The 19,749-nt window shown below is 40.4% G+C and overlaps 1 protein-coding gene across 1 annotated transcript in view; it reads left to right on the top strand.

Annotated features, from left to right (window-relative positions):
- rasef (RAS and EF-hand domain containing) overlaps positions 1-19,749 on the top strand; it is an 87,185-nt gene that overhangs the window by 13,353 nt on the left and 54,083 nt on the right. The window contains exons 2-3 of the mRNA XM_039750577.1: positions 8,155-8,301; positions 15,472-15,562. Coding sequence (XP_039606511.1) covers positions 8,155-8,301; positions 15,472-15,562 — 238 coding nt within the window. The remainder of the gene's footprint in view (positions 1-8,154; positions 8,302-15,471; positions 15,563-19,749) is intronic.

Below are 19,749 nucleotides of genomic sequence, written 5' to 3'. Positions count from 1 at the left end.
CCAGATTGAGATTTAAAATATTAAATTATTATAAATTTTATATAATGCAGCCTTAAAGTTGTTTTTAGTTTAACGGAAATAATTAGTATGGTTTAGTCACTGTAGAATTTAGTGTCACCTAGCCGTCTTTCCCACACTTCTACATAAGTTAAATGCATTTATTTTTTTTTTTATGGACAAGAACATTATGTCATTTACCCACTTCAGTTCTTAAGGAGCAAGAGAAGTGAGCTGCTGTGACTCAGGTTTTTACTTCATACAGCTGCAGAGACGAGGGCAGAATGAAGTGGAGGCAGAAGCTGGACTGTTAGCATACAACATGGCCTACTGTTGCGTTCTAGTACACTAAGGGATGAATGAAGAAACAAGCAATATCATTGCTACCATATTGAATGAATAAATAATATCATTATTAGCTAACTAAAAAAATAAATACACATCTAAGTCGTATTATTTTATATAATAATACTTGGTCATCCAGCCCCATCTACATCCAACCCTGCACAATCCCTTGTCCTGAATCCCAGGGTACTTGCTTCAGCGCACACAGTTCCAAATGACTCCCGGTTTTCCCGAACAAGAGAAAGAAAAAGATATTAAAAGTATACAAGTTAAAATAACCACTCCCAAGATAGGATTGACGCAGTAAACTAATCTGTAATTGATATCGCAAAGGAAGTTTCTCTGTTTAAAGATCACAAAAAAATCATGAAAGCTTCACAATCGGCGATTTTGAAATTCTGACACATTACTGTGAAGAATAAGTGTGCCAAGTTTAAACAAATGGCCAAACAGACAGGCAGGCAAATATGACTATCACATTAGGTAATTTTCACATTATATCCGGACACACCTAAAGGGGTCAGCTGCTACATATATTTTGTTGGGGCTATTTACAGTCCAGTGAGTGAGATATTAGTCTTTTTCTCACAAACCTCTCAATGCATACAGTTGGTACGGAAAGTATTCAGACCCCCTTCAATTTTTCACTCTTTGTTATATTGCAGCCATTTGCTAAAATCATTTAAATTAATTTTTTTCCTCATTAATGTACAGTACACACAGCACCCCATATTGACAGACAAAAAAAAAGAATTTTTGAAATTGTTGCAGATATATTAAAAAAGAAAAACTGAAATATCACATGGTCCTAAGTATTCAGACCCTTTGCTCAGTATTTAGTAGAAGCACCCTTTTGAGCTAATACAGCCATGAGTCTTCTTGGGAAAGATGCAACAAGTTTTTCACACCTGGATTTGGGGATCCTTTGCCATTCCTCTTTGCAGATCCTCTCCAGTTCTGTCAGGTTGGATGGTAAACATTGGTGGACAGCCATTTTTAGGGTTCTCCAGAGATGCTCAATTAGGTTTAAGTCCGGGCTCTGGCTGGGCCATTCAAGAACAGTCACAGAGTTGTTGTGAAGCCACTCCTTCGTTATTTTAACTGTGTGCTTAGGGTCATTGTCTTGTTGGAAGGTAAACCTTCGGCCCAGTCTGAAATCCTTAGCACTCTGGAGGGAGGTTTTTGTCCAGGATATTCCTGTATTTGGCCGAATTCATCTTTCCCTCGATTGCAACCAGTCGTCCTGTCCCTGCAGCTGAAAAACACCCCACAGCATGATGCTGCCACTGCCATGCTTCACTGTGGGGACTGTATTGGACAAGTGATGAGCAGTGCCTGGTTGTCTCCACACATACCGCTTAGAATTAAGGCCAAAAAGTTCTATCTTGGTCTCATCAGACCAGAGAATCTTATTTCTCACCATCTCAGAGTCCTTCAGGTGTCTTTTAGCAAACTCCAAGATAGAACTTTTGAGAGCCCTTGTTTTTTTAGTGTTTTGAATGTTTCTCATTCTAATTTCTGTTTCATTTTGATACCTCATTTTGTTTAAACATTTATGTGTTTCAGTATATTATTTCAGAATGTCATCTTGTTTTCTTTATGGGCACCACTTTGCGTGACATCATCAGCACAAATGGCGCCACTTACCAGACATTTTCCAAAGCTTTGGTTATCAAATTAAAACAACCCTTCATAAGTTTCTTCGTAATGACTTTTGGTTACTAAAATTTTGATCACATAAGACACCCAATTGAATGAGAATAAGAATTCTGAAGACCTGGATTAGGTCCCCATTTGTGATATTAAATTAGCCCAAAAGTAAGGTTTGAATATTCAGATTAAAAATAAGTTAATATTCAAATGTATTTAAACTTAGTTTAATGATTCTGGGCATTTACATGTGCGTTTTTAAAATGATACTGTATTATTATAACAATGGCCACAGTAAAAACAAATGCCAACAGCAAAAAAAAAAAAACCCTAACGGTACTCTGACAACTGGAAGAGCCATCAAAATCCCCAGCAGCTGCACCTTATAAAATGAAAGCATCTATGCTGCCATCTTGTTCTTAGTCTAATACTGACGGCAGTGTTGCCAGGTCCTTGGTTTTCCCACTTTTCATCTTTTTTTTGTCTGCTCCCATTAGGGGTCGCCACAGTGGATCATCTTCTTCCATATCTTTCTGTCCTCTGCATCTTGTTCTGTTACACCCACCGCCTCCATGTCTTCTCTCACCACATCCATAAACCTTCTCTTAGGCCTTCCTCTTTTTCTCTGGCAGCTCTATCCTTTGCATCCATTTACAATATACCCAGCATCTCTCCTATACACATGTCCAAAGCAACACAATCTTGCCTCTCTGACTTTGTCTCCCAACCGTCCAACTTGAGCTGACCCTCTTATATACTCATTTCTAATCCTGTTCATCCTCGTCATATCCAGTTCAAATCTTAGCATCTTTAATTCTGCCACCTCCAGCTCTGTCTCCTGCTTTCTGGTCAGTGCCACCGTCTTCATCCCATATAACATAGCTGGTCTCACTACAGTCCTGTAGACCTTCCCTTTCACTCTTGCTGATACCCATCTGTCACAAATTACTCCTGACACTCTTCTCCACCCATTCCACCCTGTCTGCACTCTCTTTTTCACCTTTATTCCACAATTCCCATTACTCTGTACTGTTGATCCCAAGTATTTAAACTCATCCACTTTCGCCAACTGTACTCCTTGCATCCTCACCATTCCTCTGACCTCCCTCTTATTTACACACATGTATTCTGTCTTGTTCCTCCTTCATTCATCTCCTCTCTAGAGCATATCTCCACCTCTCCAGGGTCTCCTCAACCTCACAATGTCATCAGCAAACATCATAGTCCACGGGGACTCCTGTCAAATCTCGTCTGTCAACCTGTCCATCACCATAGCAAATAAGAAAGGGCTAAGAGCCAATCCCTGATGTAAGCCCACCTCCACGTTAAATGCATCCGTCACTCCTACGGCAGACCTCACCATGGTCACACTTCCCTCATACACATTCTGTACAATTCTTACATACTTCTCTGCCACTCCCGATATCCTCATACAATACCACAGCTCCTCTCGAGGCACCCTGTCATGTGCTTTCTCCAGGTCCACAAAGGCGCAATGCAACTCCTTCTGGCCTTCTCTAAACTTCTCCATCAACATCCTCAGAGCAAACATTGCATCTGTGGTGCTCTTTCTTGGCATGAAACCATACTGATAATCATCACCTCACTTCTTAACCTAGCTTCCACTACTCTTTCCCATAACTTAATGTTGCGGCTCATCAATTTTATTCCCCTGTAAATACTGCAGTCCTGCACATCCCCCTTATTCTTAAATATCGGCACCAGTACACTTCTTCTCCACTCCTCAGGCATCCTCTCACTTGCACAAGATTCCATTAAACAATCTGGTTAAGAACTCCACTGCCATCTCTCCTAAACACCTCTATGCTTCCACAAGTATGTCATCTGGACCAACGGCTTTTCCATTCTTCATCCTCTTCATAGCTGTCCTTAGCTGGGGCTCCACCCCATCCCTTCTTCCCATACCTCACAGTTGTCCTTGCAGCAGCAAGATATGTCACAATACGTTTGTAGAACAGGGCACCAGCTGAATGCTACGAATGGGATCCACAGAACATAAGGGCTTCATACTTTGCAAATTGTTAATAACAATGTAGCAAAGCACAGTGCCAGCACATGTGGCTTATAAGGATTAATGCTCCTTTTCACTGCTGATTGAAGAGGAACACCGCTCAGTTAGTAGGTCAGGGTATTCACAATCTGTGTACTTTTTATTCTGTCCTTTAGAGAGGCAGCAATAGAGGTGGTCTGAATATTTTAATTATACCTCATTGTTTTAGACATTACATGTCAAACCAACAGTCACGTAAGACAGAGACAAATTGTAGGACAAAGCGTGTTGGCAGACGCTGACGAGGCTCTTTACCAGAGCTATGGGATAGTAAAAAAAAAACTACCTTGTAAAGGGGTCTGATTTTAAGGTTTACTCATAAAATAATAAGCTGACCATTCAAAACTATCAAAAGGCAATAAAATACTGATAGCACATCTGGAGTAACTCAATACCAAAATCTGCACAGGTTAAACAAACAACCATTCTTTTAAAATCCAATGTCAGCTTTTGTCCTTGAATAAGACCGTTTTAAAATAATTTCAAATTATATTTATTTAGTGATGCTCCATTCCGACAGCCCTTATCCACTCACAGTCAACTTTTCCTGCTTGAGATTAAACAGATGTAATTTTTTAAGCCTGACAGAGTTAGGAAGTGACCTCCAGTTCTGGGATGCACCTGGTCACTCTCCTTTGCACAGTTTCAAGTGCTCCTATGTCTTTGTGGTAGTGCGGTGACTACAGTTGGACACCATACTCCAATATTGTGGTTTTCAGTTCATCTCCTGCCCCTTTCTTTTTTGCTTTTGTGGCCTACCAGATTTTTCAACTGTGGCAGAACACAGAGCAACAGAAAATAACAAGGTAACTGAAGAGTAATTCAAATTCAAAGCAAATCACAAAGAAATCCAGAAATGTAGTAATTTAAACCTATCACTTGAATGCACAAGGGGGAATTGAGTAACAGTCACAACTGATAGACATCACAGCAGAGTTTATTTCAATGCAAAAATAACAACATTTTAATTTTTAAGAGACTGAAATCAGGAGTCCTTGTTGGTCACAATGTAGCCTCTTAATGGGTCTTCTTCCAGGCACTTTGATTTTTCTCTCACATCCCTAAACATGTACAGTTCAGGTCAGTTGTCACCTCCAAACTCTTTCCAGTGAGAGCGCAAGTGCTATTGTGTGTGTCAGTGGGCATTTCAAAGGACTGGCACCTTGTCCAGTACTGCTTCCTGCGTTGTGCCCAATGCTGTTGGGATAGACTCTAGACCCCCCGTAATCCTGAAGTGGATCAATGCTTGAAATACAGGGATAGTAGATGTAAAATTCAACTGAAAAATGTGACTCTTTAGCTGTGATTTGAGTGCTATGATTAATAGAGAATTGTGTCTTACATCGGCCAACTTACCCTCACTGGCCACTTTATTAGGTACACCTGTTCAACTGCTTGTTAATGTAAATATCTAATCAACTAATTACACGGCAGCAACTCAATGCATTTCGGCATGTAGACATTGTCAAGATGTCAGAACAGTGAAGAAAGGTGATTTAAGTGACTTTAAATGTGGGGTGGTTGTTGGTGCCAGACTGTCTGGTCTGAACATTTCAGAAACTGCTGATCTACTGGGATTTTCTTGCACAAACATCTCTAGGGTTTACAAAGAATGATCCAAAAAAAGGGGAAATATCCAGTGAGTGGCAATTCTCTGGGTTAAAATGCCTTGTTGATGCCAGTGGTCAGAGGAGAATGGCCAGACAGGTTCGAACTGATAGAAAGGCAACAGTAACTCAAATAACCACTTGTTACAACCGAGGTATGCAGATGAGCATCTCTGAACACACAACATGTGGAACTGTGAAGCAGAGGGGCTACAGCAACAGAAGACCACACCAGCTGCTGCTCCTGTCAGCTATGAAATTTGGACAACAGAAGATTGGAAAAATGTTGCCTGGTCTGAAGAGTCTCGATTTCTGCTACAATATTCGAATGATAGGGTCAGAATTTGGTGTCAACAAAATGAAAGCACGGGTGGATCCTGCCTTGTATCAATGGTTCAGGCTGGCGATAGTGGTGAAATGGTGTGGGGGATATATGATTTGCACACTTTGGGCCTCTTAGTACCAACTGAGCATTGTTTAAATGCCACAGCCTACCTGAGTTTGTTACTGACCATGTCCATCCCTTTATAACCACAGTGTATCCACCTTGTGATAGCTACTTCCAGCAGAATAATGCACCGTGTCCCAAAGCTCAGATCATCTCAAACTGGTTTCTTGAACATGTCAATGAGTTCACTATACTCAAATGACCTCCACAGTCACCAGATCTCAATCCAACAGAGCAATTTTGGGATGCGGTGGAACAGGAGATTCGTATCATCACCACAAATCTGTAGCAACTGAATGATTCTCTAATGTTAATTTGGACCGAAATCCTCAAGGAATGTTTCCAGCACCTTGTTGAATTTATACCACAAAGAACTACGGCAGTTTTGAAGGCAAAAAGGGGTCCAACCTGGTACTAGCAAGGTGTACCTAGTAAAGTGGCCAGTGAGTATATATAGAGTGGCAAGAAAAAGTGAACTGACCTTTGTCTAAGTCAAGTACCGACAAACAATATGCTTACAGTAATTCATACAATTCTTTCATGTCTTTAATGAACACACCCATCAAGCATTCACAGTGTGCTAAGAAAAAAGCAAGTGAACTCTCTTTGGTAGAAATAACCTCAAACAAGCACCTTTGGTAGCCGCAGATCAAGCCTGAACAAAGTTCATGAGCAATTTTGGACCATCCTTTGTTACAGGTCATTCACCAGCACCTCTATTTGGTTAAGGTCTCGGCTCTAACTGGGTCACTCTAAAAGGAGAAATTTCTTTTTCTGAAGCCATACCATTGTAATTTAGTTTGATGTTTATTCTCAACTGGAATTCATTTTCCAATTGATGATGATAAGCTGTCCAGGCCCCAAGTCAATAACGTAGCCCCAGATCATGTACTTCACTATTGGAATGATGTTTTCATATTGGTATGAGGCACCCCTTTTACACCAAACATACCGCTGCATATTCTTCTTGAACAATTCAATCTTAGTTTCATCAGTCCACAAAATATTTTCTCATTGGCATTGTGGAATGTCAAGGTGGTCTTATGCAGGCTTTATGTGTGAAGTGATGTTTTTTTTTTTGTTTTTTTCTTGGTGATCTGCGACTTCCTCCTTGGAGTCCTACCATGGACATTATGCCTTGTTCAATGTTTTATGTATGGTAGACTCAAGAACAAAGATGTTAACCTTTTAAATGATTTCTTCAAGTTTTTAGCGGTTACAATGTTTTTTTTTTTTTTACCTAATTGAGGATTCTGTGTTTTGCCGGTTGAGTCACCTTGTCTGGGTGCCATCTTCTAGAGAGAGCCACCACAGTATTAAATCATCTCCATTTATACACAGTTTGTCTAACTATAGACTGACAAATATCGAAATTCTTTGAAATTACTTTGTGAATCTTTCTAGTTTTTTTGTAAATGAACAATTCTTGATTGTCTGAGATGTCTTTTTCATGAGGCATACTTCACATCAGGAGATGCTTCTTTTAAATGACAACTTTAAAATGTTTAAATCTTTTTTTATAGGTTAAAGTTTGTCTATACCACACCTCCAGTCTCATTTCATTGGTTGGACTCCTGGTTTGCCAACTTCAGACAAAAGCCAGTTTGCTTTTGTTGAAGTCATCAGCCGGGGTTCACATACTTTTTCCAATGTACACTATGAATGTTTGAATAATGCATACAGTATGTTCAATATGTCCAAGGAAAGTACAATACTTTGTTATTAGTAAAACAGATTGTGTTTGTTCATTATTGTAACCTAGATAAAGATCAGACCATATTTTAAGACAATAACTGGGCTTTGAAGCAATGGGAAGGCCTTAATATCTAATGTGTGTAAGAGTTGCACAATAATGACTTATTATAGCTTATTGATTGCTTTAGAAGTAAATGCCAAACACCTTAATGTTATTTATGAGTTGTTAATTTAAAATCAGATTTTATTGACATTGACGTTTTCTCCTCAGCAAACCTGTACTGGATTGAGCATTTTATATAATGGATGGTTAATTTTTCATTTTCCCATTTTTCTTACAGACCAGAACAAGTTGGTATTTTATACCAGAATATCAATCTGACAGAACCAAGGCTCGTTCCACAGTATGAACGAGTCATAATGGGCTTTACTCGAGAAATAAAGCTGCAGACCACAGAGATGGAAAACTTAGCACTGACAGCAAAAAGGTAAATAATCATTCTCTTGATTCAAATAATTTCTATTGCATATTGTAACATAACATTCTCAGATGCGCATTTCAGGGTTGTGGAGAGTCAGAATGTAACTGGGCAGCAATGATCATAAGACATGAACCAGCCCTAGACAAGCTGACTCTATTGCGTGGCCCATCTTCCACACACCCATATGAAGTCATTTTGAAATCTGTAATTCACTCGTACAACTTTGGGATTATGGCAAGAAAATCTGAATATTTTAGAGTACACCCATGGAACACAAGAGAATGTGCAGTCTCCATATAGACAATGTCTAGGCATAAGATTGAACACAGACTACTGTGTTCTAAAGACATCAGCACTAATTACAGGACCAGCGTGCCAAATTTCTGTTCTTGGTATTATACATGGATTCTGTAATTCATTTTACAGAATGTTCTGAATTTAGTCCCAAGACAGCAGCACATTACATAATTTATAGTTGGAGAATCTATTAGACTTAGTAACAGCAGTTGTTGGATTTCATCGACTTGAGGATGTCAGATTACATGACTAGAAGTTGCAGTGGATGATAGACAGCCTCACAACTGTATGAATGTTTTCTGTGTATGGCGAGTTCAGCCACAATCTTGGTATTTTTTTGAGATGGGATAGCAGGCTGCTTGCTGCTTGTGCTGATCGACACATTTGCAAAACAAAGACACTGATGAAGAGGTGTGAAGAAATTTAAGATGGCTCGGCATTACGACTTTTTTCATAGGCTTTAAGGATTCTAGTGCTAAGCTTGTTAAGAAGATTACACTTTGAAATTACTGACATTCATCAGCTCTCAGAATTCTCAGAGGTGTCTTCCTGATGAAGATAATGCTGAAGTTGACTTTTATTGTTCATCTTGTTATCAGTAAGTGCCAGAGGCATGAACTGTAGTATCCTGTTGAGCATAAGGTAGAGGATCACAGAGTCAAATATGAGCAACATTTACAACATTTCATTTATTCTTTGATAGGTTCGACCTCAGAAGAAACATTAACACAATTACAGGATTATGCAACATGTAAATAGATATAAGAACACTAATTAATTTACATATGTAGTGTAGAGAAGAGACCAGCAGGGCTACAACTGCAATGAATGAATTAAATGATCTTAAGACAGAGGATGCACAATAGGAAGCCCTGGTGCAACTTAGTGATTATCTGGGGACAAAACAAGACTTGAGGGAGATTTCAAGAAATCCCCAGACAGATAGGTGGTGGCAGAGTAGTGCATTGCTTAATTAACATGTAACTTGTGGTTGGGCTGGTCCTTATGCGGGGGACCCCCAGGGATACCTGGTTCTCACTTAATATGAGGGCTATTTTTTTCTCTGAGCTAATTTTACAATACATTTCCTTCTCTGAGAAGGTAACTTGATCAAAGTAGAAGCAGAACCTGCAAACATGTTACTGAGAAGAAATAGAGTATGGGAAATAGTTGATAACAGATGGTCATTGTTATGTCCGTGATGAAATAGAGAGGAAAATAGTGGCTAGAAGATGAAAACTGTATATGAGAGTGAAATCCAACTTCGATAAGCCAAGACTCATAATCAGAAATCAAAGTCAGAAAAACAGAGCTAGAATTCTTTGAATAAGAAAATCAAAGACAAAAGCACACACCATTAAAATTTTTATCCAAACACCGATAACAGGAAATGAGTATCGCTGACCTTCATAATATTGAGCTAATGACATCACAGGCCATGATTTCTGATCATCCTATGCTAGCAACCGCCCTAGCAACACTATACAAAGAACTTAGAAAATGGCGAATCCCTTGAAAAACAAAATGACATTAGAAAAGAGGCAAACCAAAATCAATAATGTCAAATATTATTCTCACTTGAAGTTTAGGTGCAAAAATTACTATTGTTCTGAAATTTGAAAAAGAGATATAACAAAGACAGGAAAATGTAAATATGAAACCAAATCATGGCACTCACAATGATTTGCAAAGTTCAAGTGAAAGCAAAACCTGATAGATATTTCAACAGTATAAGCATATCCTATGCTAAAGTATCAGCAACAACAATTTATTTTTCTAAAGCTCAAAATGACAGAAATAATGCCTCAGTGGGCTTTAACGGGCCCTGTTTTTTGACAGCCCCCCAGTTTTAACTCCTTAAGACAAGAAAAAACTCCCAGAAAATAATAAAACCTTGTAGGGGAAAAATAAATGTAAAAAATCATGGGAAAGGAAATTCAGAGAGACCCTTTCCAGGTAGGTTGGGTGTGCAATGGGTGTCAAAAAAGGTTCACCGACAAAAGCGCGATAGACATATGCGCCCCGACAAAACCGCGACAGACAAATGAGTGGCGACAAACCCGCTAACTGGTTTTCGACAAATGTGCGTCGACAGAATCGCCAAGGCAAAATCGCGAGAGAAGCCAAGAGAGTGGGATGCCCTTGCTGCAATTCTTCCTACATATGCAGGGCGTGATCTTAAGGACTATCTGCGTGCCGTGCTGATGGCATGCCGTGTCTCATAATATTAACTTCTAAAATAAACATTATTATATACAGTATGCTTTAAACTAGTAATTCATATTTAATTAAACTTTCACGATTTTGTCGGCGCGATTTTGATGGCGCGTTTTAATCGGCGCGCATATGTCTATCGAGCAAATGTTGGGTCACAGTCAAAAATGGGGTAAATACAAAAACAATAACAGAGCTAGATGGTCAATCTATCATTGCCACGTCAAAAATACAATATAATAGTAGAAACTACTTTGCTCTTGCACAGCACTCCTCACTAAATGACAATCCTCAAGGCAAAATGCAAGAATTCGATTGTACTGCTCGCTAAATACACAACTATTGCATATAACGATACGGAGTTATTCAAATACATCTCTATATATAAAATACAACATCTGTCTGTTTGTATGTCTGTCCTCTTTTCACGAGAGAACTACTTAATGGATTTAGATTTGTTTTTTTTTCTATAATTTGCTTGAACATTCTGGTTGATTTTGCAACTTCTCTCATTGCACTATGTATCATGGTTCACTTGCGGTACCGATGTATTTGCGCGAATCTGAGAGACACACAGCGGGCTGAGAAGAAGGAGGAGGGGCCCACCTCACTCACGCACCAGCCTCGTGACATTCCTTACCTCCACTTAGCTAGCGAATGAGAGAACTACTTAATGGATTTAGATTGGATTTTTTCTATAATTTGCTTGAACATTCCAATTGATTTTGCGACTTCTCTCATTGCACTAAGAATCATAGTTAGCTTGCAGAAGCGATATATTCACGCTGATCCGAGACAGGGGCTGCGGGCTGAGGGGAGGGGGAAGCATGATATGAGGAGTGGGGAGGCAAGCAGGGCCCTCCTCACTGTCCTGTTTCACCACTATGTGGATGGAGCCACGGTGGGTAGCTAGTCAAATACAAATTAGAAGTTAACATAAATAAAAAACAACATTTTCTTTCCATCTGCTAATTGTAGAACCACATCCAGATTGTACAAAAAGAATCAGACAAGCCAGACACAGTCCTGAAGTCCTGGAGAACTCTGCCAACAAGCTGCCTCCCGCCCCCATGGCCATACTACAGTCAGTGTTAGTGAGTCAGTGCTGGGCCAGCAAATCTTCTCCACATGATTCCAGTGCTGTTTTATCTGAGATGAATTTTTCTAAAGTAAGACATTTCAGTCCCAAATTAAATATTGAGTTCAATGGGGTGTCCCTTATACTAGCAGGTAGATCATTTCAAATTTTTGGGAACTTATACCTTCTTCTTGCAGTACCTTTATTTGTCTTTGTGAGCAACAACCTCTAAGTTTAATGATCAATATGAACAAGCAGGCATTACTTTTCATTCTTGTATGAATCTCTCAAACATGCACACACACGCACACACACACTCACACAAAGACATGAATTTGAGGTGATAATGCAAAAAAAATTAAAATAAAGCTCCTACCACTCCAGGCTTACGTCCTCAAGAACTGGGTGTCTTTTCTATTTTCTTAATACAACCATTTCATTTGTCACACCCCAAGTTATTCCAAGTTGCCTTGTATCACCTCTTGATTCAAAGGGCTATGACAAACCTCAGTCAACATAAGATAAGGTTTTCTTCAAATGGTGCAATCCCTGCTTTTATCGGAATACATGCCAATCTACAATGTTTAAAGGACTGGGAACGGACAGAATGGGACAAGAATGTTTACTGTGTCAATATGCCCTTAGATTTGTGTCCGGCTTCACCTTTTGAAAACTGTAGCAGGACCTGTGGAAGAAGCAGCCAAGTTTCAAGCATTGCCATCCACTGTTTTACACTATGTATAGAAAGTTAGAAAAATATGGCAACATTATGATGGCTACCATAATCTGTGGTGAACTTCTCCAGGCTAGTAGTAAGGCTGTCCTCCATATATTACAGAGTCTTTGCTTCCATTTGGGAGACAGGAGTCATCCCAACTGACTGGAAAACAGAACTTGTCATCCATATCTGGAAAGGGAAGGGTGATCGGTAGGATTGTGGCAATTACAGGGAGATAACACTGCTCTCTGTGCCGGGTAAGGTCCTTGCTAGGGTCATCTTCAATAGGATCTGTGATCACTTGCTCACCTACTAGTGACCAGAGCAGTCTGGTTTTATGTCTAAGAAGTCTACCATCGACCTCATCCTGGCACTGAGGGCTGTCATGGAGTGCAAACAGGAATATCAGCAGAGTTTCTTTGCAGCCTTTGTTGATTTTCAGAAGCATTTGACTCCTCTGATTAAGCTGCCCTTTGGGACATCCTGGGACTTTGCGGGATCCCCCCAAGGCTGCTGGGTATCATGGCTGGCCTGTACACTGGTACTGTCAGTGCTGTGCAGAGTGGAGGCAGAACCTCTGCATTTTTCCCAGTTGATTCTGGGGTTCGTCAGGGGTGTGTTCTTGCTCTTACTCTTTTCAATGCTTGCACGGATTGGCTGCTGGGCATGGTCATGGGGTCCTGTGGCTGTTGGTGAAGAAGGATTCACTAATCTTGACTTTGCCAATGATGCTGTGATCTTCGCAGAGTCGATGGAGGCTCTGACAGATGCTCTCGAGAGACTGAATGAGGAGTCTTGAGTGTCTCAAGTGTCCTGGATAAAAAAAACAAGATTCCAGCTTTTGATGACCTCTTGGGCACAGTCATCAGAAGTGTGTCTGTCTGCAGAAAGAGTGTCAACCTTGTTGAGAGGTTTACTTACCTCGGCAGCGACATTCATGTCCCTGGTGACTCTTCCTATGAAGTCAGTAAACAGATTGGTAGAGCATGGGGGGTCATGGGGTCACTGGAAAGGGGTGTGTGGCTTTCCGATATCTATGCAAAAGGACAAAGGTCCAAGTCTTTAGAGTCCTGGTGCTTCCTGTCTTGCTATATGGTTGCGAGACATGGACGCTATCCAGTGACCCAAGATGAAGACTGGACTCCTTCAGTACTGTGTCTCTTCTGAGAATCATTGGGTATCGCTGGTTTGATTTTGTATTGAATGAGCAGTTGCTCATGGAGTCCCTAATGAATCACATTACCTGCATTGTGAGGGAGTCTCAGTTACTGCGCTGTAGCCATGTGGCTCGATTCCCTGAGTGTGATCCAGCTCACGGGATCCTTATAATTGAGGGCCCATGCGGCTGGACCAGTCTAAGGGGATGCTCATATAACACCTGGCTGCGGCAGATAGATGGTCATTACTTTTCCGGGGACTGCACTGCATGTCTGCCTGGGGGTTGCCAACTGCGATCCCAAGCTGTTACGTCTTGTGGTGGGTGCAGCAGCGCGCTGTACCAGTGCATGCTCCCTGACCTGACTTGACCTGACATAACCTGCCACATCCTTCATCATTACCAACAAATATATTTATCAAGGTGTGTAGATAAAAAAATATTAATACATGACCTACGTTTAATAGCTGGTTTGAATGTATGGGTGGTGTCCTGATACTGGTGGCTACTGTTGTAAAATGTGATCTGGTCTAACAACTTGTTTCCTGCAGTGCTGGAGGCTATCTGTTGTTGTTGCTGTCTTAATATACATTTTAATACAATATTTCCCTCAGATATTGATTTTCTTGTTAACCCAAATATCATGCCTCCATAGTTTCTTAGAGGGTTGTGCTACTGCAGCTTTGTGGCATAATTACATTAGACAAGTAAAGTGCAGAATTTAAAGTAAAGTACATTCCAAATTTTTACATATTACGTATTACCAGGCCATTCAGTGGAGCATTTAATTTTCAACTGCATTCCCAAAGAGAGCAGTTATGTTATGCAAATGTGCTGGGCTCTGTATCTAAAAAGCCTACTTTGCATAGTAGTCAGAATGTCGCTTTGAATGTGTGCATGTAAGAAAATTTTATAATGCATTATATATAAGTAAATATAAGCAAATTAATTGTAAAGGACCAAGCTTTCATCTTTACTTATTATAAAACATAAATCCTTTAGAATAGTCTTTCATTCCATTGTGAAAGTTATATGCATGAGAGAAAATGTCTCCTACAGTAAAAAAAGTAATGAGATTATTTTGAAATTGCAGCTTGTCCACTTTTCTCCAGTGTACTCCATAATGGCTTGTTTAATTGTTGATTCCAGCTTTGTACTGTGTGGAGGTGCATACTGTATGTGACAGGGTCCTGTTGTGGACTGGCACTCTGACCACAGCCACTTTTTTTTTGGTTCTTTATTTCGCCTTATTTCTTGTATTAGGAATTTGTTAGTTTTCACATACCCTTTGAGGTCAGAGCGCAGGGTCAGCCATTGTACAGCATCCCTGGAGCAATTCCAGGTTAAGAGCCTTGCTCAAGGGCCCAGCAGATTAGGATATCTTTTGGCAGTGACGGGGATCTGAACAGGCCACCTTCAGGATACCAGCGCAGATCCTTAGCTTCAGAGCCACCACTCCGCCCTATTTTATGTGCCTTGTGGCCAGTTCTGTCAGGGTAGGCTTTGGCCCCCTCAAACGTGAATTGAATTGAGCAGCTTCAAAAATGTTATGAAAGTACTCTCATGTTGTACATAGTTGGCTCCCATTTAGTGCCTAATACTTTAAGAATGGGCACTACCTAATAAGGAATTCCACAATGGATACAAATTATAAAATAAAAAATGAAGTGAAAAAACCGCATCCTCATCATGTACAATTCTTTTTTAAAACAGAGCTCAAGATAAAGCAGCAATTCAACTGAGTGAAATTGAAGAAGAAATGGACCAGAGGTTACATGCGGTTGAGAATAGAGTTAGACAAGAGGTAAGCCACTACAGATTGTCTTAATTCTTTCCAGTCTCTTGTTTATTTCACATTTAGTTGTGTCTACTGTAAATATATACTTTCATTACAGTGATTTTTATTTTTAAATTCGATTATATTTTGATAATTCTATATTTACATTGAAATAATACATATACCCATCCATTTACTGAGCTCACTTCTTTCAATTCAAGATCAGAGAGTGCCGGAGCCTATTCTGGCATCCTTGAACAAAAGGGAGTGACGCAGCCCTGGGTAGGATGGCCATCCATTACAGGGCTCATCCATGCATGCTCACACATTTACTCATACAAGTTGGCTAATTTCAAGTTTAGTCTTTCCAGCTTAAAATACATGGATGTGGAGTGTGGATGTAAAACCTCAGTACTTGCCTAAAAACCTGCAAAGAAAAGGAGAGAAAATATAAACTTGGCAAAGATGGTGATCAGGGAGCAGTGCTAAATGTGGCACCCACCGCTAGACTACCCAGCTTAGTGATATAAAATAATGTAAAATGTGTATATGTTACGGGTAGAGCCAGAAATTGGATAAACCTAACATTACCTGGGTAAAACTTGCATTATCCAAAGAGACTACCTGGGTAAAGTTAGAAAGTCATGTTTTATTCCAGCTTTACCCAGATCTGATGGATAATGCCAGCTTCACCCGGATAATGAGAGGTTTATCAAGGTTTGTTGGATAATGTGAACTGTACCCAGGTAATTCTAGGTGCATCCAGTTTTTGGGCTTTACCCATAACATATATAAACTGTAGAATGTTGAGGGTTATCTGTTACTCAAGAAACAATGGGCCGTGAACCTTGATAGTGCTCTTAATTGAACGCTTATGCTGTGACATGTGTAACAGGACCCATGAATTGGACTTGCAGACAACCTCAGCCACGAAATTGGGTTTTTCATGGCAAGTTGTTGCTAACAGGAGTACAACAGCTGCGCGTTCAGCAGCTTGCAGAAACCCATTACATGTTAGGAAAAATAAAATGACAGCCTTGCCTTCCACTGCACAAAACCTGCTGATTGGTAAGGGTCAACGTCCCACAGGTTTATTGTGAGCTTAAAGACTGCTGGGAGACTGAGAGCACTTTGTCAAAGATCAGTTTAAAGGAATGAACAAGAGATAAGAAGTCAGAAAGACAAACAAAAAAGGGGAAACTGGGAGACGTAAATCAAAAAACAAAAATGAGAACTGATCACCACCTGCCTGAAAACTGCTCAATTTCCGCACCAAATTCGCAAATAACTAATGACCAAAAGTTTGTTTTTGTCCATTGAGAGATACTGAACATTGGGAGCATGTCTGTATTTAGCCTGGAGATAATTGGCTTGACCCACAGTCACAAGAAAACTTCCACCAATTATGAAATGTGAAGCACCAGAGCTGAACGAGACAGAAATACATCATGTGATGCGTTTACACTGAAAAAGTAAACAAAACAAAACAAAAATTATTTGAAAAAAATCCATGAATCATAAGGCTGGTACCTACAAACTACTGCAGCTGGATCTCTTAAATGTGAGGCAAATTGCAGAAAAAAGAGATAAGAAAAAGAAATGGCAGCTTCAACATCTGCTGCTGTAAAGCACATGTGGTTCAGCAACCCACTGGTACTCGCACACAACTGAGGCTGGAACCTTGATCTTGAAATGACTGAAAGTCTGCGTGTTTTCTAGTAACAGTTGTGGTGGACTCAACCCTGTTGGGGCCTGTGGCCACTGCCAGAGTGCACCTGGAGAACTTTGAGCCCTTTGATGCAGCATGTTGAGCTCTCCAGATGCCCCCTGGCGGTGACCACGGGACCCAACAGGGTTCAGCTACTATGCTCCAAACCTATGGTACCACTGCACTCCGGGGGGGCTGCCCTCTAGCACCCTGGGGGAGGTAATGCTCCAAAAATGCCTCTTCCCCTGATCCTTCCATGATTGGGGTGTCCTGGCCGGGTAAGGGCCCTGGTTATCCACCACAATGTATAAAATGTTCCTTTTGTGAGCCTTCTATGCAAGATCCTTCGCAGCACAGCATTATGCTAATTTGGAAAATCTTGATAATCTTAATAATAGTATTAAGCCATTACAGGTTCCTTCAGAGTATAGAACAATTGCTCAACTTCTTTATAGTGTCCTGCATTTCATAATGCATTATGCTTTATGTGCTTTGGATTTCCCATCCAGTGGGTTATGCTGAATTATTACAAAGGTACATTCATTTGCATAACAAGTGGTACCATGGAAGTACATTCCTACATTGACACAAGTGACTTGTCTATAAGCATAGAGCTTTTGTGAATGGCGGGTGGAGTATTAATGTGTCGAGCTGACACCCTTTTGAAAGATAACAGTTTGCTTAACGTCGTTGAATAGAATTAGCAGCATTATGGCACAGGGTCGACAAAATTAGATAACTAGTGTTTACACTAATATAGTCATATCATGCCAGCATATTTGAGGAAGAATTTATAGTCCCATGATTCCTTTATGTTGTAGGCTTTCTAAAACAAGCCCAGTATAAAAGCAGTCTGCTGTGCTCTCTTGATTTTTGTGTTAATTACATTAACTCTGTATAATTACAAAATTTTAAGAATACACATGGGATCCTATGTCATATTATATTGATAAGTTACACCATTGTATTTACTGGACTTCTTATAACAAGGCTTAGCTCTATTGAGTATGTACATGTAATTGGTACATTTGTGTTTGCTGCTTTTGCCAAGATTTATTGAAATTTGCTTTTGCTTCAACATTAAACTACATCCATACTCGCCTAAATGAGATTAATTTAGAGGTGTTGATCAGCTGACATCCCTGTAAGATGTGTTTGGCAGTGATACTGGCGCAAGAGTAAAATTGTTATTGACACGGGAGGATATACAGGTTCACTAAGACAAAGGTTAGGCTGGATTTGCACTCAGGATTCTGGTGCTTTGAGGTAAAAGTGCTGACGAGTGTTCTGTGATAAAATATTGTATTTATGTTGTGGCCTCTAGAGGGTGCCATACAATCTCAGGTTCACAATCAGTGTTTATTTAACAAAGTACCTTTCCATTGTTTCAGTTTGTTCTCTTTATGCTATTTACTGCTGCACTCCTCCCAAAGGAGTGTTGCCCTTCTCTGCTCCCAACTCTGACTCCCTGGGCTAAGTGGAGGGCTCTCTTTTAACTCCAGACCCATGAGTGCTTTCCAGAGCTTAATCTATTACCTCTGGGAAACACTTCCAGGTCAGGCAAGACCCCAGTGGTCCTTGTGCCTTCAGTATCCAACAGCTTCCCCTGGCAGCCCCCATAGAACCCAACAGGGCAGGCTTCTTTGACCACAACTCTCATGCTGCCCTGCAGGCATCCATACTCACTAAATAGGAAACTGCCACCTAGCGTGCAGGGGAATGCTCTGCCCATAGCAGGCAGTCCTGACCTTTCAGAATCCTCAGCTCAACCAAATTGTTTGTCCATGGTTGCTGGGATAACAACCCCGGCGTAGCTTCACACAGTTTTGCTTTGCAGGAAATTCACAAACCAAATGGTGTTTCACCACAAGTGAAGTTCATGTAATTGGCACATGTTTATTCAGCTTATATGTAACCTTTTTCTCCATGAGCAAAAGCATATCAAGTTTTATTCTGGTACAGAGCATGAGAAGGCACAAGCTAGAGAGCAGAATTGTGCAACCACTTTAACACTAGACAGCATTTGTTGCTAAAATTCATTTACCTGGGCATGTGGCCCCTGGTATTCCTCCAGAAAGATCCTGACTTGGATCAGCTTATGTAGTTGGGGAAAGTGAGTTGATGGTGTTACTCCTGGCCCCAAATGAGCCGTGTGAAGTGGAACTGGCAGTGCGAACATGCAGGCAGGCAGTTCATGAGGCAGATGAGAGCACATGGGGTTGCATGGAAGGAGACATGTAAGATATGGCCCCAATTGGAGAGTGGAGGAATAACAGTTTAGGGAGCAATATACTTAAAAACCCCCAACAATTAATTTTAGTGGGTTTTGTGCTTTACAATTGTGAAATTATGTGTAATATTAAATATTGGGATACTTTCGCAAAACTTCATGCAAAAATTTGGGAGTGGATTATAGGGGAGAAGCAGTTTGGTTTTATGTCAGGGAGAGAAGCAACCGATACAATCTTTGTATTGAGACAGCTGACAGAGAAACATCAATAAAAAC

Source organism: Polypterus senegalus, chromosome 4 (assembly GCF_016835505.1).
Source record: "Polypterus senegalus isolate Bchr_013 chromosome 4, ASM1683550v1, whole genome shotgun sequence".
Lineage (NCBI taxonomy): Eukaryota > Metazoa > Chordata > Cladistia > Polypteriformes > Polypteridae > Polypterus > Polypterus senegalus.
The sequence above is the reverse complement of the archived record's forward strand: the minus strand, read 5'-3'. Positions and strand labels throughout refer to the sequence as shown.